General features: G+C 39.1%; 1 protein-coding gene across 1 annotated transcript in view; it reads left to right on the top strand.

The window, feature by feature from the left end:
• SLC9A4 (solute carrier family 9 member A4) overlaps positions 1-18,010 on the top strand; it is a 34,331-nt gene extending 16,321 nt beyond the window's left edge. Inside the window, exons 5-12 of the mRNA XM_084505614.1 lie at positions 277-479; positions 1,179-1,265; positions 2,597-2,667; positions 5,449-5,610; positions 10,257-10,353; positions 12,511-12,642; positions 13,268-13,355; positions 17,301-18,010. Coding sequence (XP_084361740.1) covers positions 277-479; positions 1,179-1,265; positions 2,597-2,667; positions 5,449-5,610; positions 10,257-10,353; positions 12,511-12,642; positions 13,268-13,355; positions 17,301-17,602 — 1,142 coding nt within the window. The 3' untranslated portion in view covers positions 17,603-18,010. The remainder of the gene's footprint in view (positions 1-276; positions 480-1,178; positions 1,266-2,596; positions 2,668-5,448; positions 5,611-10,256; positions 10,354-12,510; positions 12,643-13,267; positions 13,356-17,300) is intronic.
• The last annotated feature ends 6,047 nt before the right edge of the window (positions 18,011-24,057 follow it).

Below are 24,057 nucleotides of genomic sequence, written 5' to 3'. Positions count from 1 at the left end.
AAGACAGGAAGTAAATCTTTTCCCCTAATCTCACTTCTAAACCCATATGAGAATTTAAAACTTGAAGCAGTTAATAAACACTTTTCTAGGACTTTTTCACACAAAGATTAAATATTTGGTCAAAGAGAAGCTACAAGAACCAAAAATTGAAAAGAAAGGTCTGTCAACTGCTGCCTGAGACAAAACATGTTTTGTTTTGCTTTGAATATTTTCTTTTTCTGCTTTCTTAATAACAATTGGGGTTTGTTTGTTTGTTTGTTTGTTTTGCCTTCTTAGGCGTATTTGCTCTCTTCTATATCAGTAACAAGTTCCGAACGTATCCCTTCACTGTGAAAGACCAACTCATTATTTCCTACAGTGGTCTTCGAGGAGCCAGCAGCTTCTCTCTTGCGTTCTTACTCCCAGTGAACCTCTTTCCAAGGAAAAATTTGTTCATTACTGCTACACTTGTAGTTATATACTTTACAGTGTTCATCCAGGTAAGTGGATGTATTGCTTAATGTATTGCTTTCACAAAACCAAGGTGACCAGGTCATTCCACTTGGTTTACACTGCTGCACAAGGAGGAACTGGATCTTCTGGATGTCTCATACTTTTTATTTTCCCCTACAAATAACTCAGATACTCTAGGGTGTCCATAGAGCACTATGCACCTCAGCATAATAGTGTTTAGGCATTTAGATCCCATCGGAATGTTTTCATAAAACCAGTTTTGTTTCTATTTCCCTTTTTTAAATGCTAGATTCTCTAGTAGTGCAATAGAGAATCAGGAACAGCTAAAAATGGTTTCTACATGAAAAACAAAACAAAAAAAGAACCAAGCCAAATCAAACCAAACCAAAATGCTTAATTCTGAAAATATAGAAGTAAGAGTTTTTAAGACCATAAGGACCTCACAAAGACAATGCCTTCTTCCAACTGAGTGCTGTTTTGGTGAAAGTTGGCAATGAGTCAGTTACTTTATGTGGTTAATACATGTTGATAAACACAGTCTTGATTAAAATATAGGTACACATTTTTTAGTTTTTGTTTTTGAGTTTTAATCCTCTCCTGTTGTAACCAATCATTATCCTGTCTAAGACAGCTTTTCTGACTGATTAAAATGAAATCCATTTTCTTGCTTTCTGCTTTAATTTTTGAGGTATTATTAACACTTCAACTTACTGTTCCAAATGCAGGGAATCACAATTGGACCATTGGTCAGATATCTAGATGTTAAAAAGACCAACAAAAAGGAGTCCATCAATGAAGAAATTCACATGAGAGTAAGTTTTTAATATCAGTAAATAATAGCCTAAAAAGAAAAGGTAGGGTGTTCAGAAAGAAATGGATTAAAGGATGTATTTGGTAGCCCCGGCATTTACTGAATTTGGGCTTCTTATGCTTTTTAGAACATTTGGAGGGAAACCTAGGCATAATATTCTAAAATGTGATAGTTCTTTTGTATTCATAGTGACTGTCACGTTATAATAATACAGTACTGTAACTGACATGGCATAGCAGGGCTCTTACATCTAGATACTTGTGACCATGGTGGGACAGGTACATAAAAGCAGCATTTACAAAATGCATTTATCATCCTTTCCAGACAGATTTGTTAGACACCTTTGTTGCCATCTTTTGATTGATTATAAACACATTGACACCTTAAAAGTCTTAATCATGTTTTGGTGAAGTGAAAAGGGTTGAACCATTGGTCTGCAAATTTAATTCTGAATAACAATCTTTTTCCCTTTCAAACATTTGCTTTAGCTCTCAAATTACCTATGTATAAAATAATAGAAAACTGCTCAAACTAACTTAGCAACACTAGGCAAAATATGCATACACTTTTATTTTTACTCCAGGGAATATATCTGAAATTAACAAAATGATCGTGCCTTAAAATTAAACACATTCAAAAAACATTAGCAAAACCAGAGCTGATTTGAATTTGAATTGAATTTAATTCTTGCTATTCCAACCTTTGCACTTACCTTTGAATGGTAATTGTTCAAAAGCACCACTTACAACTATACATATGGAAGAACTGGTCGTTTTCTGTCTGTTTCTGTAATGCTAGAAATGGACAGAAGATGACTGAAAATTCTGATACTTAGCAGTGATGAACTTGCCAATCTCATGACAATATACAAAATCAGGGAATTTTCAGGTCATGGCAAGGGCTAAAGTGTGGAGTACCTGGCCCCACACATGCAGAGGGATGTCACACATACAGAAAGAAGACCTAGGTGGCATATCCAATAATTTTGGTTTTGGTCTCAGTAGACAAAAAGGACCATGCAATTTAGATGCTCAGTATTGTTTTCCACTGTGTACAGTCCTTTACTCAGTTTTGTATTTTGTTAGGTGATGGTGAGATGACATCAGACTGACAGAACTGCCACCTCAATCAAAATATTGCCACAGCAGCCAAGCACAGTGGGATATTTGCCTTGATTTTTAGAAAAATGTAGTTATTTTCAGAATTAACTCACCCTTCCCATTTAAAAAAGAAAAAAAAATAGAAAGAAAATCCTGTCAACAGTTGCATATTTGTGGTGACATTATTTTCTCATAATGGCCACTTAGATTTCTTCCGTGTTTGTTTCTCCAGTTGATGGATCACTTCAAGGCTGGTATTGAAGACGTATGTGGACATTGGAGTCATTATCAGCTGAGAGATAAGTAAGCATCTCTTACTGCAGACTGTTATAATAAAATAACCTATCATCTGTGATGTAAAATACAAAAGGTAAATAGAATAAGAAATCCATCTTGTGCCCCATGAGGCTAAAATAGTATGATAATATTGGGGACGTATGCAATATCTGTTTTTAAAAAGTGAACTCCTGAGTAATCGCTATCTCTTGGGACTGCAGTGCCCATATATTGTCTGCTAAATTGCTTCTGCACAAACAGGGAGAAAATGAGCCTTCTGAAAGAAAAAAAAAAACATAGCAGATAAATTCATGCTGCAGGCATCAGACTATGCATATAGCTTTGGCATAAATCTTTGGTCTATGGCAGTGTTCCTTTAGGTTGAGATTTGGAATGGAAGATGTGTATGGTGTCAGTGCTTCACTGTCTTTCTCTATAAGCCTCCAAGGCAAATACAATCCCTTGTAGGTGAGTACAGATTAAAGAATTACTAATTTTTCCTTACAAACCTTTGTAATTAGTTATATTCAAAATTAAAAAAAAAAAATAGTGGAGGAAATGTTGGCATTTAAATATCGAGTAGCACAGGCATATACTTTCATTCAGGTCTTCACCCAGGAAATCACAGAATCACAGAATCCACAAATGGCTAAGATTGGAAGGGACCTCTAAGTTCTACCACCCTGATAAGCAGGATCACCTAGAGCACATTACACAGGATGGCATCCAGGAGGGGTTTGAATATCTCCAGAGAAGGAGAATCCACAACCTCTCCGAGTAACCTCTGCCAGTGCTCTGTCACCCTCACAGTAAAGAAGTGCCGTCTCATATTGAGCCAGAACCTTCTGTGCTTCAGTTTGTGCCTGTTGCCTGTTGCAGGGCACAACTAAGAAGAGACTGGCTCCATCCTCTTGGCACCCTTCCTTCAAATATTTGTACACATTGATGAGGTGTCTCCTCAGTCTTCTCTTTTCCAGGCTAAACAGGCCCAGCTCTCTCAGCCTGTCATAATATGGCAGGTGCTCCAGTCCTCTAATCATCTTAGTAGCCCTAAAACACAGGACCTGTGCTGTCTTCTATAAGCAGGATGAGGTGATATTGTCAAGTTTTGTGGATCTTTCAGGCATTGCTCAGAAGAAATCAACCTGGGATTCTAAGCTGCCTTCTTCCCCAAAGGCACTGTGCAATCATGTTGGCCTCCACCTCAACATGTTAATGTTGTGAAGATAGACTAATCTTTTCCACAGACATCATATTTTGATGCTATGGACTGTGTTATCCCTAAGATCATGCCTAGACTTCTGTGTCTGAGACCTCCAGCTCACCACTCAGCACTGGACCCCAGTAATCTAGACTGGGTGTTTGCTGGGACATGTGGAAGTTCCCTTCATGACTAGGTTTCTCCTTGTAAAAATCAAGAATTAGGAGTGGGAAGAAGGTTGGTCTGTATTCAGTTCTCATTCCTACAGGGTATGCTGATGTATCTAGGGCGCATACCTGGACCTGGAAGCTAAATGCCTTCTAATGTCTTCTTGGCTCTCACAGTAGAGATAGATAGCTTTAGAGCAGCCACTGGGGCAGCACCACTGCCTGTGCAGTCAATAAGCTAAACAAATCCCTCTTAGAACAGTAATTTAATTGAAATAACAGCATTTCAAATTTCAGTAAGATAAAATATTATTTCCACTTATCTCACATCTACGCGTATGCTTTGATAAGAGACATTTGTCCATTTTTATTTATTTTTTTTCATAAATGTAATGTTTCTGTTCATGGGCAGATTCCAATGACACATTGTATATATGTAAAAAAAAAAAAAATGTAAGAAGATTGTATTAAAAAATATTCCCTAGACTTTCCTGTGTAACTTCAAAAATGCTTAGCATATGTGTATCAGAATTAATTACCTTAGTGATGACACTTCAGGTTGATTTCTGAAAATAATAATTATATATATATATATAAAGAGCTTCAATCCCAACCGAAACATTAATGTACTTCTCTCTATTATTTGAGGAAGAATGAAGACCAGTCATGTTTAGAGAAAATGTACAAAATTCTATTCCTTTTCTTAGCATTGTGGAAAGCATTATCTTGCTGTGGTAAACCGTTCCTTTGAAAGAAACTTATAAGATCTGCTGTTCTGCTAAACATCTGCCTGAAAATAGATACCTGTTCCAAAGCACACACATACATTCACATTCAAATTATGTCATACATCAGAGATACTTTACAATCTGCAGCATGCGTGCACATAGTATTTTGTGGTCCATTCAATTTTTCTGTCATTCAGAATACAAAGAAATATATTTTATCCAGCCTAATTGTTGGGATTCAAAATTATCATCAACATAATGTGCCCAAACTACTGTAACTACTGGGCCATTTGAAGCATTATTGGTGGCTGGCTGAATAGGCCAGGATTACTGTAAGAGCAGCTGCTGCTGTTATGTTCTATTAGAATACAACATTTGTATGAAAGCATGGAGACTGGCCATATTCTTTTCTTACAAATGTGGCAGTGTTATATAAACACATACCCAGTCCTCTTCTTTGCTTTGATTGCAGATTGTTTCTTTCTTTTGTCCAGTGGGCTTTACAATCTCTGTGGACCACCAGACCATGCCAAATGTCCCCCTAAAGGTCTCTGTTCACTTGCTCTTCAGGAGTCCACAGGTGCCTTTAATTTGGATACAGTTTCCACTGGTGAATTATAGATGTGCACATTTGAATGAAGATCAGCTTGACCTACAGAAATAAAAACACATTTCACTTTTTTACACTTCATTTTTAACTTCTCTTTTGCAGATTTAAGAAGTTTGACAATAAGTATTTGAAGAAAATTTTAATTCGGGAGCATCAACCCAAATCCAGCCTTGTGTCATTATACAAAAAGATGGAGATAAAACTGGCCATAGAGATGGCTGAGAATGCCATGGAAATTTCAAAATCATCCACAGCTTCTTTACAGTGAGTACTGACCTCTTCATCCTTTGTGGAGCTGAGTGGGATAGGAGGGAAGGCAATAAAAATCAAGCAACACCCAAAGGACTTTGTGATTTTAACAAAAAAGTATGGGGGAAAAAAAAAAAAAAAAGTCATGGGAATGTGTTGTTTTGGGCTGGCACTCATATTTGTACATCGGTTCTTTGCTGACAGATTGAAAATTACTTTTTATTTATTTATTTATTTATTTTTAAGTGATGGGCAATTCAGAAGAAGAAACACAAGTCAGGTGTAAAGGCCACTCTCACTGTTTTGAATCACAGCAGTGGTTTGAGGGGACAGTAACCTTCAGTGTGCTGACCGATGCGCTTTATTCATCACTGCCAGCTGGTAAGAGAACTGAAGGAGAGGCTAGAGAAAAGGTCTTGACTCCAATATCCCAATGAGAAGAGAACAGTTTTCCTTCTAGCATTTGCAGTTTTTGCTATTTCACGTTCCTGTCCCTCAAATCATTCTGCTATATTTTGATACTTCCATACCCACTTTGGCCAGAACATGGTTTCAGAGAAGAAAATAAAAAAAAAAGACAGAAAGAATTATAGAGAACACTTTCTAAACCTTACCTTGGATTTTCAGTATGGAAAATGAGTAATTTACACCAATGCAGTTGTCTAGTTTCTCAATAGTGTGCTAAATGAATGCTAGTTCTCCCAAAGTGTATGTCCTTTCTATTTTGCAGCAGCCTCTGGCAAGGCCCAGCATATTTTCTTTACTGACTGTTTCTCTCACCCCACACCAGAAAGTTCAAATAACAACAGGAATTTAAACTAAAATCTCTCTTGAAACTGTTTGGCATAATCACATCAAAATTCATCTGCTTTCTTGAAACTTATGTCAGCTTGCAACGTAAGACCTAGCTCTTTTCTTTCTAAGTTGTTCTTTGCTGAATGGATGATATTAAAAGAGATTGCATGTCTGTCAGGCTCCTTTCTGTCTGCTGTATTCCCTTAACTGCTCTGAGCCAAGAGTAAATGTGAAAGGCTGGTAGACAGTCTATGGCAAACAAACCACTTTCCTCTTCTTTTCTTGAGAGAAAAAGAAAATAAGACAAATTGCTTTAGAGTGGTTCAAAAATTCTCTCCCGAGATAAGCATTTAGACTGAAAAATATTCTATAATAAATAGAATATGACAGACTAGATTTTGCCATCTTTACTTTAAACTGTAATAAAATTCCACTGTGCATCAGCCTCTGATTTACAGATTTTCCTCTTGAGACAGACTTTTTAAAAATAAAATGTCACCTTTAAAAAAAAAAAAAAGTGACTCAGAACCTTTCTGATCCTTGGAGGCTGTGAGAGTGTTAGGAAAATACAAGTTTTCACAGCTCTGTTCTTCAGTAAGTGTCCACTGAGGAACCCTGGAGGAGACAGGATAGTGAGATAGTTGTGTCTTTGGTCTGAGACAATGCAGCAGTTCTTATAACTCCATTCTCCTGAGTGATTAAGTAAATCTGCTAAAGACTAAAATGTTTCTTAATGGAAGTATGCATAAATGATTTGATTTTTCTCACTGAGCTGGCTTATAACTAAGCTATCCTCAGTCAGCATACAAAAATCTGGTCATAAGCAATGGAGATTTTAAATCATATTCCAATCTATATCATGTATAGCAATATTTGTGGTGCTATAGTAGTAAAAAAAAACTCATCAGCATTTCTGATCACTTTGCAGCGTTTAGGGACATGAGGGGAAATACTCTATAACAATCAAGGTGGATGTCCATCACTGTAGATAAACTCTGTGCTCAGAAATTGCATTCATGCCGGTGTGAATCCTGCAGGTGGAGTGGGTATTCAATATGCACTAAGCATTTCCAGTGCAGATTGTAGAAATTTGTCCACATGCCGTGCAACAAAAAATCCACATGTAAATGAAAATAGAGCATTATGTTATGATGGCTTGGAGAATATTAACCTTAGAAATAAGAATTTTGAAGACAAAAGCATAGCCAAGCAAATATTATCAAAACTGTGTTTTTATGGTTTTATTTTGGAATTATACCCTAGGAATGCCCATTAGAGAGACAGAGATGAATCAACTCTGAGTTTAATTAATGCTGGATTCATATTACTGCAATATGGACTTTTGTAAAAGTAAATCTTACAGAGTATCAATACAGTAGAGATCAGAATAAAATGGCATTTTGTCTTTTGTGATGGTGCAGCTGTGCAAGAGCTGTGCCTGGTGAATACTACTTCCTTCATAGGGTAAGTGAAGATTGGTGGAGAGTTCACAAAGTTCAAAATTTTGGATAAAATACATAAAAAATAATTTTACAAGCATTGTGGAAGGAATTTTATTTCCTCCCTGTATCAACTATCTCCATGTCTTAAGAAGAGATACTGTCATGGTCTTCATTATGCAGAGAGAGGCAGTTTCCGTGGCATAGTATCAATTCAATATTTCCTTTGCAACTATATTGCCTGTGCCATTCTTTGTCATTAACATTCTAAAGGTTTTAATAAGAACAAATAAATATTTTCAATAATGGTTGCTTTATGGGTTTGGTAAAATACAATTTAAAAAAAAAAAAAGTTTTTTAAATGTATTATATATTGCAAAATTTCAAAGCAACCCGTTCTTTATTACCATATGTATGTCTTGTTATCAGTTTTGTAGGTTAATATCTAATCCCATGGAAAGAATGCATACTTTTTATTTCTGCTTCAAAACAAGGCACATTATCTTCCTGCTGTTTGTTCTCTTGCTATTCCAGCTCAGCAAAACTTGGGGAATTTTATTGATTTTATATGTCACTTTAAAAGATATGCAATAAGCTTTTAAATGGCTTAGGAATGGCCTCCTCTTCTGTACTGGCATGTGGACAGGTCAGGTATGCAACTGGAAAGGTAAAGAGATTATCTGATGTCTTGCTGAAGTTCTACTCACCACTTTTCCTAGTTATTCCCAACAGCAAGGTGTAAAGACCCTATGGAGACATTTGGTGAAGTGAGGATGTGAGAGGCAGTTACTCCCTGTGACATTTACACCACTTGCACTGACTATGGATGTTCAATTTACATTACATAAATGCTGCATTTCATATACCAGTACTGGTTGACCAGCTGATTGCAATTAGATTGCCATTAGTCCCCAGGGGCTATGCTTATGTTTGCAAGGGGCTGCTGACAGCAGAGAGGCTGACTTCCTTTCTTGGAAAGTAGCATACATGGGCCGTCCTACAGCCTAGGACATGCCAGACCCAGTATGGAATAAAGGTGCATTGAAAGTGCTCACCTGGGAACTTGGAGGAATCCCTGGATCCTCTCAGTGGTAACCCTGAGAAATGAAAGCAAGCAAAAAGCTAACTAACCAATCAACCAAAAACACGAGCTGGACTGAAATTATGTGGTTGTGGTTGTCTTTCTTCCTTGCTGGTAAATATCTAGGTTTGTTATTGTTGCTGGTGCTGAGAACTGATCTGTGTCCATCATACATTTGTTGGGAAGGATTTCTCAAAGCCAGGATAAGATTTCTAGTCAAAGCCAGGAAAAGAGTCCATTTCTCTCCCTGTGTCTTCTTAGATTATAGCATGAAATTGTGGTAACATTGTTCAATTAGCTGCAATTGCAAAATTCAAACTTTTTCCCTATGATTACAGTATAATCTTAGTTTTGTTTGAATCTAATTTCCTTTGCCGTTAAAAGTTATTTTATTTCAGAAGGAGTAAAAAATAAATATACACAAAACTGTGGCAATACTGTATGTTGATAACAATCCCTTCCTTAATTGCACAATTTACAGACAGAACTTAAAAGACATCACTGAGCTGAAAATAAAGATTTAGGATAAAATTTTAAACAAGAGAAAAGAAAAAAATGGAGAAAGGGAAAAACCAGAAACAACAAGATGAACTCAAACTGATTCATCCTGGATGATGACTATCTGTTTCCCTTTCTTTTCTTGGGAATTGAGCCGAACACTAACTCTCACACAGATTGACTGACTTAGCAGGTCCAGTTAACATTTCACAGCAGCCTTCATGTATTGTTTTGCTAGTGAAAAGGACAGGCAGTTACAAATGACTGTCAGCTTCTTGTCCCAGTTTGCTAAAAATGCAAAGATTGCTATCTCTTAGGTAGTTCTTTTATTTTAAATGGAGAAACAGGTTTAGTACCAAGGAAATCCTATATGTTCCTTTAGCCACAGAGAGGTCTTTTGGACTCTAGTCAGGGTGTGTTTTATCTCTTAAGGATGTACCATGGTTTCTCAGAGGAGTTAAAACCAGCAGGACAGCAAGGCCCAGACTGTTACGCCATGATGAACAGATTCAAATGGAGGAAATTGCAATACCTTCCTGTTGGTTGCCCAATCTAATCCTTAATTATGAACTTCCTTCTAAAGCACTTTGAAGGACAAGGAAACTTGTCTGCTGTCAGCTCTATAAAGGCTGTGGATTTGCTCTGACTGCCCAGTGTTTTGATAAAACCTGGGAAGGAGCCAAGCCTGACATTGTTCATTCAGCTTTGGATGATTTTGTGCCGTCACTGGTTACTGAAAGGCTCTTCGCTGCCTTCTGTCCTAATACAAAAAGCAGCTCATGCATCATTTCATAGCACTAGCATTTCACCAACCTAATGTCATAATTAAACTTCTCCTTTATTTCCAGGAGCTGTAGAAATCGGCGTGTGCACAGGCTCTCCCCTGCTGAGGTGGAGTCCATGAGAAATGTCCTGACACATAACCTATACCAAGTGCGACAAAGGGTGTGTGAGTCGCCTTCTATTGCGCAGTGTTTGCGGACCAAAAGCTCTTGTTTGCCCTCCTTACCTCATGGCAAGGGCAGTGTTAGTGGTGGGACCAGCCCATGGCTGTACAATGAAGGGAAGGAGGCCAGCCTCAGAGCTTGCTACCCAGTGGAAAACAAAAAAAGCAGGTTTTTCCATCAGCTTTTCACACTTGAGAGCAGCAGAAAAATCCAGGAAAATCCAGGAGTGAGCTGTAGAGGTCAGGCTTCCCTCACTGTACAGCTACCTGCATCTCAGAAATGGCCTTTCTGAGGCTGCTGGATCTCCCTGGCCAAGGCTGGCCTCCCAGGTCCTCTCCCTGCATCACCTGTGACCTGCTTCTGCTGGGGTGCTCCCACAGCTGCACGGGCCACCCGCCTCACACTGTAGCTCAGACAGTGTATTTTCAGCAACAGCCACAGCACATTTTCCAAGCAACCCACCCACAGTAGAGCCTTAAGACCCAAAGGTGTGACAAGGCCCCTCAGGGACCCCCTGCTTTGCTGATGCCTGGGAAGCTGGGTTGGCAGCAGATGCCTACGTGGCGTGGCAGCAGGATGGGGGTGAGTGGGGCAAGCAGCATCCGAGCACCCCCAGTCTGGCAGGGCTTCAATCACTCCCAGGCTGGCAGGGTTTCGTGGGAGGCAGCAGGATGGCGGGTCGCCAGAAGCCGCCAAACTCTTCTGCGGAGGTGGTAAATCATGGCCCAAAGTCAGCTGAGAGGCAGGCTGGTGTGTCCTCCCCCTGCGTGGGAGTTACAGTTTCCCCTTGCCAAAAGAGGAAAAAAAAAAAAAAAAGTTCCACCATTCCACCTCCTTCAGAGTTTCATTTTACAAGTTCCCCCCCCCCCCCAAAAAAAAAAAAAAAAAAAGCTTAGCAGAGATTTGTTTTGCAGAAATTTGTACTGGTTTTGCTGCGGACCAAGTTATCCTATCTGTTTAATTCAGTCTTGGGCCCTGAATATGTAACTGAGTGCTCTCATACAGCAAGGAGTGGGAGAGGATATAGAGGATATAACCTTGAAATTATGCAGATAAATGAAACTAGCTCGTGTAACACACATTTGCTAGAAAAAGCTAGGCCCTGCTCATTTAAATGTGTCAGTATTAATATGATATTCATTCCCAATATTGTTTGATTTGCCACGGCCAATTATCCTTATGATATTAATTTCTTATCTTGCCAGCAACAATTTGCATATATGGCTGCCTCTTAGCTGAAATGACCTCTCTCTCTTCAAAATCAATTACAGTAATGACCATTAGTGCCAGTCACTTCCTATGTGGCATTGAGGTCTGTGTGCTTTGGAAATAAAAGATTGGAAGTAAAATAATACTACTTCTAATACTTCACTTTAAACTTTGAAGGCCTGATTGTGCTTTGCCTTATCCAAGCCACTTTGAAAGTACCTATTCCAGTCAAGTTAAGATCAGATTCTGCATTTGAAGACATTTTTGTAAACTTAAGTGATTCTTTCTCTTTTAGGCAGAGAATTAATCTCTTTCCCTTCATTTAACAAGAAGTAAACAATAAATTAAAAATCTTGTCCTAAAAAATGTTGAGCTTTAGGGTAACCTTAAGGTGTAATTTGTCCTAATATGGAAAGGAAACTGAGCTGTGCATCTCCTTCTAGAGATGTACTCTTAGCATTATGTTTACCTCCCAGTCACGTTTGCAACTTGCTCTGGCGCAGTAGTATGAGTACCAAGGCTCAGGGGTGGGCTAACCAGATATTTGTTTCTTTGGACCTGCCTCATACCTGTAGCTCCCAACTGCATGATCAGGGGAGGGCTGAGGGGGAGGTAAAGCTCAGAGGTGTTAACAGGCTAGTGCAGGTGGATGTTTTATGGTGCTCTTCAAGCAGGCATCAAAAAGAGCATCAAAATGCAGCCCTAGAGGTAGCACAGGCAGCTGGGAGTGGGGGTAGTCCAGGGCTTACAGCTGTGCTCATACGTCCTCACACCTTGCTGTGCAGAGTGAGGTTAGTGCAAGGCTGTGTTTTTCCACAAGTTGCCAAAAAAACCCATGGCAAGTCTGTGGCGTGCCCTTGGCCCTGTGACCGACAAGGCTGTGCAGCTTTATCTAATTAACTTTGTGAGTGCAAAGGAAACTAACAGAGTGAACTTTCTGTTACAGGCACCGTCGTACAACCGCCACAACCTGCCCACCAACACCAGAGAGAAACAAGCCCAGGAAATCCTCATCCGTCGGCAGCACAGCCTGAGGCAGAGTTGCAGGAAGGGAAACAGCTTACCTTGGGGTAGACCGGTACCTGTTCTGCAAACTGCTGTTCATGTAATCAAAACAGAGAAAAAAAAAATCCTCTGCTTTTCCATAAATAGGGAAAGAGACACACATTTTTATATGCTTTTTACAATTAAAATGGATACTCTCCCCAGTGCAGCACCTAAGAAGAAAGGATTCCACTTAGCATGTAGACAGCCACATTTTTAATGTCCTACCACTATACGTCAGTTAAAAATTGCATACTATGTCTAGAAGTAGTAAAATAATGCAACCTTCATTGTTTTGGCATGTGCAAAGCAAGGTATAATCACACCTATGTGAGCTTGTAGCCTCACAAAAAGCCTGATCCAAAGGCCTTGACACCCTGACACCACAGTTTGAGCTTTGGATCAGTAAGGTAAGATTCGTTTGACCATATGTAGGCATTGGATAGCATAGCTGAGATAATCACTGTTAAATAATAGAAATAAATTCTTGCTGGATACAATTCCATTTTATTCATACTTGTCACCTGAAATAGGAAAGGTGAATCTTAGAAGAGCATATTTCTCTCTACTGACTGTAAAACACCCCTAGGCCTATTAAAACAGACACAGATTTTCACTGGAGCCGAAGCTGAGTTCAACCCATGTCTGTCTGTACGCAGGCTAGCACCACGGGCACACGCTACCTCTCCTTGCCGCAGGGCCATGGCCAGCCCACTTGGCGAAAAGCCAGGCACGTTACTTTTACAGGTAATGGAAATGTTTTATGTTCTATCCTGCTCCAGTAGTGAAAGATACTTGGCCAATTGTTTGGTGGATTTAACAGTACTCAATGAACACTGCCATGGAAATCCCTGGTCTCTTTAAATGAGTTACACCCTTCTCTCCTATCTTTTTATCTGTGCCATTTATATGGTCATGACTGCTGCAGTTTCTGTCTTGTTCCAGCACCACCTACTTTTCTCTTTTTTTCTTCTTGCACAAATTCTCCTCTGATCCCTGAAGTTTGACCTGGTCATGAGGGCATGTGCATAAGCCCAAGAAAGCAAATTGTCTGTTTCCTGCAGGCCCACAGACTCAGCTGCATGCAGAACTGTAAGGAGGTGCTGATGCTGGTAGCCTAATAGAGGCGAGGCTGACACAGAGCCATGCCTACAGGGCCAGTGGGCAGTGAAGCTGAGCAGAAGTTCCCAACAGCATGCCCACACACCATACTTCAGTGTATGCACACACGCATACACACAACCAACCACCCTGAGCAGCACAGTGAGTACAGCACACACACAAACACATAGCACCAACAGTATCATCCTGTTCTCTTCTCTGACTGATCAGGATGAAGAGTTGGTAGTGGAAAATTGTATGCACGCATGTATGCATACACATGCACTGTAGATCCCTCCATAAGTGGCCTTGGCCACCCAGTCTTCCCCTTTGCTGGTTCCTGGGTCCCCCTTACCCTGTATGCAGATACATATGTACAAACCAGTCTCTCTGGTACCTGGTCTAGACTGTGGCCCTACCAGTAGCCACCCCATGTTCTCTCCAGTCACTGGTCTGGATCTCCTGGTCCATCCGATAGCTAGTTCACAGCCCTGCCCTCTTCAGTGTCTGTCCCATAGTCATGGTTGCTCCAACACTTGCTTCCCAAGCCTCTTGTCCTACTCAGTGGCTCCTCTGGCTTGATGATTGCTAGTGGTTTTGCACTGATATATACCCACACAATATGAGTGGGCCCCAGTCCCTCTGGTTGCTGGCATTCAGACCTTCATGCACATGTGCACAGAGTACAGGGAGCTGCTCACTCAGGAAAACAGACACATGTGGAGTTTAATGAGAAGACAGGAAAAAACTGTCCTGATCTGGCGCAAGGCATGGCCAGACACATGTCCTGACCAGCCTCTGTTTAAATGCATCCATTCCCTTTCCATCCCCTTTTCTCTCTGTTTTACTGCACTTGTCCCATACTCCCCAAACCACCCTAATTCCTTCCTTTACCCACCTTTGGTTCCTTCCCTGAAGATCTCATCATAAGTCTTGTATGATCCCCAGATACTTTCCCCTGGCATCCTGGCAATTACCTGGCCTCTTCTTCCTTTTTCCAGCTTGCTCTCTGTGATCTTTCCGTAGTGATTGTATTTATATTGTATTGTGGACATAGAATAATTCAAACAGTACTGAAATGAGATGGTAAGTTTGTCCAGAAATACCAGTATTACTACAGAATACCACCCATCCATAAACCCTTAATTAAGAAGACAGAGATAAAGGATTGAGCAACACTGAATTGCCCAAGGAGACATAGCAGGACAGTGTCAGAGAAAGTATGGAATTTAGGACACTTGAATGTCCAGCATTATCTCCCTATATAATTTTCCTGACTACTTTATGAGTTTTTTTTATGTGACCCTGAAATATATTGGGTACCTCTGAAAATTACTTCTGATTTCTGGAAAAACTAGCTACAGTGATTGAAAGTATATTTTTAATCATTGTCTTTGTATCAAAACCTGGACAACAAAGATCCTTTCCTGCAGGTGCAAAACTATTTTTTCTTTCTTCTCTTTCTGTTTTGCTCTGAAAGAGATGAAAGCAAAAGAGATCTGTGTAGGCAAACCATCCCCTTGGTGCTGTGCACCCACACGTGGTAGAGGCAGAACAGAAACCCATAGGATCTATTCAGAGAGGAAGATCAAAGTTACTCACGGGGATTTTTGTTATTATTTCTTTTATTTTTTTATTTTAAAGAGCTGGTTATTTTCTGTTCTGTTTGTCAGGATGTGGGGGATATGCGTCTTTGAGTCTTTCTGAAAGACTCAAATTGTTCTACACAGCAGCCTCAGACCTGAAAGCATTTCAGATGCTTTCAAAGGACCAAGTCCTGATATCACAAACAGGCATGTTATTTCAGCAGGGTGAGGAATAAATCTTGAAGCAGTGAATATAGGTACATTTTTAGTAATACTCAGCCCTACATTTCAGACCTGCCTTGTGATCTCTTTGAATAATTGTACTTCTTGGCTTGGCTTCTGGCATCCTAAAACTCCATAAAATATTCTGTACAGTTCTTGTGAAAATCAAATATATATCAAATTCAAACCTGAACATGTTCTCTTATAATCTCTGTACAACATATACTTCAAAATGAACTAATTTAAATCTTGTCTTATTGCTTCTTTTTTGTTTCCACTAGAGTACAAGGCTTTCCTACTATTAAAGGGGACTTGCTGTGAATTATCAGATTAAAGGGAAAACAGGGTGGGGAGTAATAAAGGTATATAAATCAAATAAGTCAAATAATTCAGAGTTGTATTTACTTTGAAAAGAACACTCAGTTAACATTCTATGATTCCATGATCATCTCTGGACCCTAGAGTAGCATTCACACCACTTGAAAAGTCTACTTCAGGAGGAAACCACCATAAATTCCCCTCATATAATCAGTATTAGGATGAGATGAATTGCAGTTGGGAACTGAGAAAAGAAATACTCAGTATACATGAAACAGAATGACAACTTCATGTAAATACATATATCTTTAGAGAGAAAAATACCACTTGTTTATGCCTGAAGTCCTCCTGGAACAAGCACCCTCCAGCAAGCTTGTTTTAACTCATACATAGCATGCGCAGAAATTTTAGTAACCAACAGGACAGAAATGACTACAAATAGATCCTCAAACTGACCAACAGCTCTCCCTGCCTTTCATAAAAGTGAATGATTTCTTTGGCAGTATACATCAATCAAAACTTGTAACACTGATGTCCTTCTTGAGTGTCTCATAGCACTAAGTAGAAGTCCTTGAAATCTGAAAATATCTTTAAAAATAATAATAATAAAAAAGCTTTAAATAACTTAGTTATTAAGCTGAAATAACCTAATAAGTTTTGACTGTGTGACTGTATCCAATACATGTGAGCTTTACCTGCAGCAGGGTATGGTCTAAATTTTGTTATTTATGGTCTTTATCTCACCAAACTTCCCAGCGTGTTAGGAGTTGTTCTTTAAATTAACTGACTAATATGCTACTGAGCAGTCAGAGTAGAAGTAACCCTAAGAAGAGTTACAAAGTATATTTTGTAAACTCAACAGAATAAAAGAGTTAGGACCTATCACAGTCACATTTTAATTGTGTACTTGGAGCACTGCAAGGTGGTAGGAGCAGGTCTGACACACCCAATGTAATCAAAGCGCCCTAGAGTCAAACTCCTGGTTTCGGGTGAAACTGTTTTCTTCCCAGTTGTTAACCACAGGTGACTGGTTATCTTGATTTTCAGTGGTGCTAGAGTCATCTTCTTAGTGAGTTTTACAATTATTTTCAACTATGGCACTAGATATACTTGTGATATTGGTTGAAATGTACATAAAGGAGTGATCTTGCCCTGTGAAGGCATGAGCTGCTTTACAAGGTGTGGAAAGATACCTGAATTTTTTCTTTCACTGGGGTTTCAGAGTAGAGGCAAAATCAATAACATCTCTGAAACATCATCTTTGGTATGAAAATAAAGATCTAGGGTTATTTTTAATTCTTGACTGCTCTCTTATTCTATAGTAATTATTTAAAATGATTCCATTTTAGGCTTTAAAACCATAATGCTGTATAATGTTGAATACCTTTCAATTGTCCTTGCCAATATCATGGTGTTTCTCTTTTTTTCTGCTTCATTGCATGAATTCTTTGTTCTTTTCCCTCAGATCACCCCAGAAGCAACTCTGAGGCTGGCATCCCAGTAAGGTTCAGACCCCAGCCCCGACTACGGCCGCTCGAAACAAAGCACCACCAGGAGGAGCTGATTCCAATGGCACGCTTAGACAGACGTGTCTGCCCATCCAATTTCTCAGGTCAAAGAGGAAATTCAACCAGTCAGCATCGTTTAACCAGAGCAGACAATCTAACTCTAATGCCAAAAACTCGATTCAATGGGGGAGAAGTTGAGGGCTATGAGTCAGAAGAAGAGACAGAAACAATGGCACCAGCCAGGCCATTAGACATATGAGGAGCAGAGAAGAGTGATGTTCACATCTCTAGGGTCCTCTGCGCGCTGCTCCAGAGAAAATAACAGAGCTCTTATATGAACCAAACCACAAATTTCCTTTTGGGACCAGTGCACTCATTCTTGTATCACTTTCAAACACTGTATCAAGGTACTTAGTGGCTCAGAGAAGAATCAAATTATTATATGTTTATGTAAAGTTTACTTTTCAACAAAGCACTGTAGAAAAGAGGGGAATATGGTCTTCGTAGGGATTTGGACATGGATTTAAATGACAATAGTTGGGCACAGGTGGTACTATAGATGGGAGCTGATAATGTCTTCCTCTGTATTATGACTTAAATCTGGGTGAAAGAAATACTGAAGGACATGGTTAAGACATGAGTGCCCAAACTGGTAACTTCAATTTGCCTAGAGCTTTGTATCTCAGATTAGTTAAGATATTTCAGATATAAGTGAAAAACAGGCTTATTTAGGGCACCTAAATGTCAATGAAGATGCCTAAAAGGATAGTTAAATCAAAAGGATGTTTTAGTGGATATTTGCAGCACTTGAATGGCATCTCAAGCTTTGCATTTTTCACAAAACAAAAACAAAAACAAAAACATTTTTGCATGTTTCAAGTCAATTGCTGTGAAGGTTCATGGCTCCTGTGATTCAACCAACTTCAGCATGGAGACACCTGTCACCCATCTCCAGTTGTTTTGGATGAAGAAAGGAGGCATCCTGTACTTACAAATCCAGAGAGGATTCTTCAGCCAGGGGTGCTATTGGAAGGCCAGCACAAAGCTCAACAGTTTCATTTGCAAACATGGGTCTGCAAGAATGTGAACAGTAGTCCTGTGGTTATAGCTCTAGTCTAGGGAGCAAGAGGCTTCAGTCACAGAACATCTAACCTCCCTCCCTCTCTCCCACCTTGCTGGGGCTGCCCAAATTGCTGGACCACTCTTCACACTGAAGCTGGACCAGCATCACAGATGGGAAGCAAGAGGCTGGGACAAAAGGTCAAAGAAAGCCTGACTTTGTAGCCTGCTGGCTAGCAGGAAAGAAGGGCTCTGTGTTGTGCTCCCAGGTTTCTAGGGTGTTTGTCTATATGTTGCACAGAGAAGCATTTACTAAAAAAGCAAAAATAACCAGAGGCATATGTACTGGATCCCCTGACTCCTCAGCCTTCCTACTGAGCTCCCTTCCAACTGGCTCTGTGTACCCATGCTCTAGTCTCAGCAGTGGAAATCCGTGGTGGTAAGGGCACAGGAGACAAGCAGCTGTGGAAGCGTAGGTCAGTTTGGATAAAGTCTAAAATGCTTGCCAAAAATGCCAGTCACCTAGTGCCTGCGACAGAGCTTCTTTCTGCAAAATGGAAGAAGCATCATTACCATCATGTCTTAAAACTGTAGGTGAGTAGATTTTATGCAAAGGAATGATTTGAGTCCAGAAGTCCATAAACCCACTTTTGCAGCTGCACTAAACTGAACTCTGCAGCTGAGAAATGCACAAAGTTCAGTCATGCTTTCTTCATAATTCACTTTCTCTCCTCCACTCAAAGTGCACTGAACTGTGCAATTTGAAGTCTGTAAATGGCACTGCAAGAATCAAAGAGGTAAGAATCAGTGATAAGAGTGCCACCCTTCTGGTTTTGGGGAAGGATGTTACTGTAATGAGCACTTGTATGTCTTAGTCCAGAAGACCTTTGAGGTATAAATTATGATTTCATCGCATGTCAAGCAATGTATTTCTGATTCAAGATAGGTAGCATCTAAACTAACAGATTAGGAATGTACAACCAAAGGAAAAAAATAAAATAACTTTCCTCCCTTTTTCTCAGGTTTGAAGTTTTATATTTAGCAGGTCATAACAAATCATCTGTATTGAAATTATACAAAGATTTCTGAATCTGTTCTGTTTGCTTTTCCTCATTGTGCCAGAGAAATTAGTCAACTTCCTTTTATGAAAGGATAGGTTTCGGCTTTTTTACTGACAATGAGCAAGCAAGCAAATACAGTTCTGTACCTGAAAATCAACAAATAAATTCAACTACACCAAAAGAAGTGCTGCACATAGTTTTTAAACAAAAACCCTGTGCCATCCCTCAATCCTATTGCAAGTTATATCACATACTGTAAATCTCAGTGAAAACACTATTTTAAGAAAGAAGAGTGATCATACAAAATCAGGTCTTGAATTGCACTATGAGCTACCCAGTTGCTATGTGAAATTTAACTGAGGGCAAAATCAGCTCTTGTGTGAGTGGTCCTTAGATCACACAGCTGATGTAGATGCATGGAAAGGGGAAGCAGAGAGTTAGGACCTGCTTCTGCATTGCAAAGTCAGGAGACAGTGGGTTCTCCAAAACTAGCTGGTGGAAAATGTGGACTGGAGGCAATCTTTGGACACAGCGATGAACAGAAAGTTGTACCCTGAGAGGAGGGTGAAAATGGGATAATGTTTTGTCTTCAAAGGGAGGTTTAGAAGAGAGATTAAACAGAGGAATTACTGTGAGCTGCAAATTCAGCATTTCCTTTTTAAGAAGATTTAATGAACAGGTTGTCTGGGGGAACTGGACAGATACAAACTCTGTGTGAGATGAGGAATGCTAATGGAATGTCTGGAGTGACATGGAAAGGGACTAGACATGCATTGTGAAATCCCAGTTTTGTCAGGGTATTTTTGAAAGGAATGCTCAAAACTGCCTACCATATTCTCTATTAATCGCCATAAAAGTTGTTGAGTATTTACATAGCTACATGTAATAAGCAGGGAGTAAAGGATTCAATTTGCAGTGACCATTTATATTAGAAGAGGAGAAAAATAAGTCTTTCTAAAATACAAATAAAGCTAGTGCATGGCTGGAATCACAGCTCCCACTTTTGGTTCATTCCTAATCTTTCCTCTTAAGAAACCAGTGAGCCAGAACTTCAGAGAGTGTGAAGCCACAGAGCATCCAGCAGTTAACAGAGCTGTCCCAGCTTCTGTAGTCTGTCCCACAAACTTGTTAAGTCTATTTTTGTATTGCTTTCCTAGCAATTAGAAAGAAGGACTGGAAGAAAATTTCTTTCTGTGCCATTAGTCGCTGTTAATGGACTTGCTGGCTGTTAGCCAAGAAATCATGCTGAAGATACCTGTATAAAATATGCTCTAATATATAAAGTTGCACTGCTTATTTCTTTTCACAGGCATTTCATACTTGTGAAAAAAAAAAATATATATCTCTCTATATATATATAGATATATATATTTAAAGAAGCAGATTACTTATGTTTTAAATGACAATAACTACAGCAATATTTCATTACAAGCAACTTATTCTATGTCTATAGACCCACTGGCCTGGTCCATAAAGAAAACCAAAGTCGTTTAGGGCATGAGTTGAAACCCATTACTGGCTTGTAAGTGCTTGTGTGTGGGCATTCCTAAACTCCAAGCTGGGTTGCATCCAGGAAATTTGTGCTGGTAAATTTACAAAGGTAAGTCAATTCAGTCCAAGATCTCCCTTTTCAGACTGGTACAGCTCTATTTACTCAGGAATTTAAATTGTGCTTTGATTTAAGGTGAGCTGACACAAGAAACTCATGCCCAGAAGGTGAAGTATCAGTATTCAAAATCCAGAGAACAGAGACTGAGGGAGTTAAAACTTTTTTCCTTGGGGCAGAAGGATAGTATCGAACAAAGGTATAATAGTAATGAAAAAAAATGTACCTTGTACAGAAGAGATAAAGTAAAAAGACACACTTGAACAGAACTTGCTAATCTATAAGTAAAATAAGAAAATAATAAGAACAGTGATAATGGGGAAATAATAGCAAAACCAGCAACAGTTGAAGAAAATATTGGAGAAAGAAGGAGAGAGTTCCAAGGTCAATGGTACATTATAAGCAGTTGACAATACTTCCATATTTATTACATGGCACAATTAGCTGTTGGATCCTGTTATTCCTGCTGCAGCTGTTACTCCTCAACTAATATCCTAGGCAAGTAGGAACTTGTAGTAAAAGGAGAATCTCTTCGGTATAGAGCTTACAATTAAAGAAGCAACTGCAAGGGGTGCATGGACAATCCAGGCATGACAGAAGAGAGCAAGGAGTGCCCAGGCTGTGACTTCTCTCAATTTTCAGAAATATTGCTGAACGGAGTGCACTGGAAGAAGACACCACTGTGCTCTTTCTCCCATGGGAAATGGTGCCCACTGGAAATTTCTGCAATTGTGTAATGCCGGCTACCGTTTTTTGTACAGCACCTGTGGAAGCAAAGTGCTGGCTGCATAATGACACCAGCGAACAGTACTGACAAGGTTTCTGTGAAAAGATTTACAAGTGGTTCAGGTGTCACACTTGGGGAGGACATCACTGAAGAAATGCTGAAACGTGGAATAATCTGCTTCATAGCATAGTTGGGAACTGAAGGAGCAGGACTGCTTTCATAAAGGACAGAGAAGAAAACCTGTAATAGGTGGAAAATAATGGGTGCCCTGATGGGATCTTTGGATGCAGTGATTTACGGTATGGACAGAAAAGTGCTATGCATGTTGATCTAGTGAGATGGCCATCTTAAAAGACAAAAGTAAGTTAGGGTGTGTCTAGAGCAATTAAGGATGGTTAGATGAGATTCAGAAAAGTAGACTAGCACAAAAATGTGTTTCAGCACAAATATGATATCTTTATATTATGAGCAAGATAGTCAGAAACAGAGTTTAAATAGCATGAGTGGATCTGCAAATGAAATAAACAAATTGTTGTTGCTAAAATAGTTGACTTTTAACTAGCAGCAGAAGAAAATAATTGTGAAGTGATTCTTATTTTCTTGCTGGTATGTGGGTTTTGAGACTTGACATTTTCAGGGTTTTTCCTCTAGCATTAGACCCTGAAGCTCACTTCTTATTGTCACATATGAATGGAAACTACTATTTAAAAACCCGTGTGAGACTCTGGAAAATATATAAAATATTTCTAATCTTCCTTTCTTCATAGCTACCTTTTCTAATTTTCTATCTACGTATATGGATAGAACTCAAACATTAAGAGTGGAAAAACAGATTACCTTATCTTTATATTTTGTTTGCTTTTTAGGTAGGACAATTACGTTATTGTTTTGTCAAACTCACCTTAAAATGAAAGGTGTAAGGTAACATGAGTAATATTCTGAACCAGTTAAGAGGACTGGAAATCTACTGAGCTAAGTTTTATTTACTTCCTTTTGAGAATCTGTCTTAATGTTAACCGCAAGTGAAACCCCTTTTTCTTTTCTGCTCTGGTTTCACAGGTGTGAATTTTCAAAAGTTATTAATAGTTCTTGTTTATTCCTGTTCCAGAAAATTACATTTTCTACTACTTTTTGATCACAAAAAATGAGACAATCAAACTGAACATTATCCCTGAGTTCTTTCCCACCATCCTTCTTGCAGGAGGAAGCTAAGCAAAAAGAAGTGTCTGTCAAGAACAGCCACAGTGAACAGGGACACAGGTAGCACACTCACAACATCACTTTTCACTTGCAAACATGGGTGGGGTTTAGGCCCATTTAGTGTTCAATGCTTTCCCATCAGACACTTATTCTGCTAAATGCAAAATTGTCATAACAGAAGTTTGAAGTCAAAAAGCTTTTTTTTTGCTGGCATGTATGTCAGGTACTAATTTAGATTCATTAGTAGGTACTGGCCCTAACACCATTTGCTCCTTGCTTTATTGTTTTATTGCCAGTGATAAGGAGCAAAAATATTGAGTTAGGCACAGATGTCAAAATAATATTTATTTCATTTTTTATTATTATTTTTTTAAGTATATTGAAATAAAACTTTTAGCCTTCTAGCTAGCTTTATTCATACCTTTCATTAAGGGTAAACTTCCTATCACAGAAGCTTGCACTGTGTGAGTAAAAAAAGAAACAAAAACAAAGACAAAACACTATAAACACAAGTCAGCTGCCCAAACATATTCATCTTCAATTTTACACAATAATGAATACTGAGAACACTTTCACTGGAGCACAGTGCACACAAGCCACAGGTAGCTCACAGGCAGGGCATCTGAGAATGGTGCTGATGTTAAAAGCCCTTGTGAAAGGTGGAGAAATCTGCACAAAGCCAATCAGCCACGTGTGCATGTCATACAGGAACAGTGCCAGGAACCAAGCATAATATCCTGACACTATGTCTGCCTTTACTTCCCTTAGGCTTCCATGTTACTGAAACATACAGAAAAGAACAAAAGAACAGGGTGAAACTGTTTCTGAAGCTTTTCCTACTGAAAAATAAATAAATAAACAAACAAACAAATAAATAAATAAATAAAAATAAAAAGGATCAATCTGAAATGGCATAATTTGTGCACTGTCTGAATATATGACCTGCTGTTTACAAACATTCAGCATCCTAAAAAACATCATACAACTGTATGATACAACTGTGTCATATTGAAGATCTATGGATAAAATATGTAACATAAAGAAGATACAATTCTTCACTG

Source organism: Aythya ferina (assembly GCF_964211825.1).
Source record: "Aythya ferina genome assembly, chromosome: 1".
Taxonomy (NCBI): domain Eukaryota; kingdom Metazoa; phylum Chordata; class Aves; order Anseriformes; family Anatidae; genus Aythya; species Aythya ferina.
This window is presented reverse-complemented; position numbering and strand designations above follow the sequence as displayed.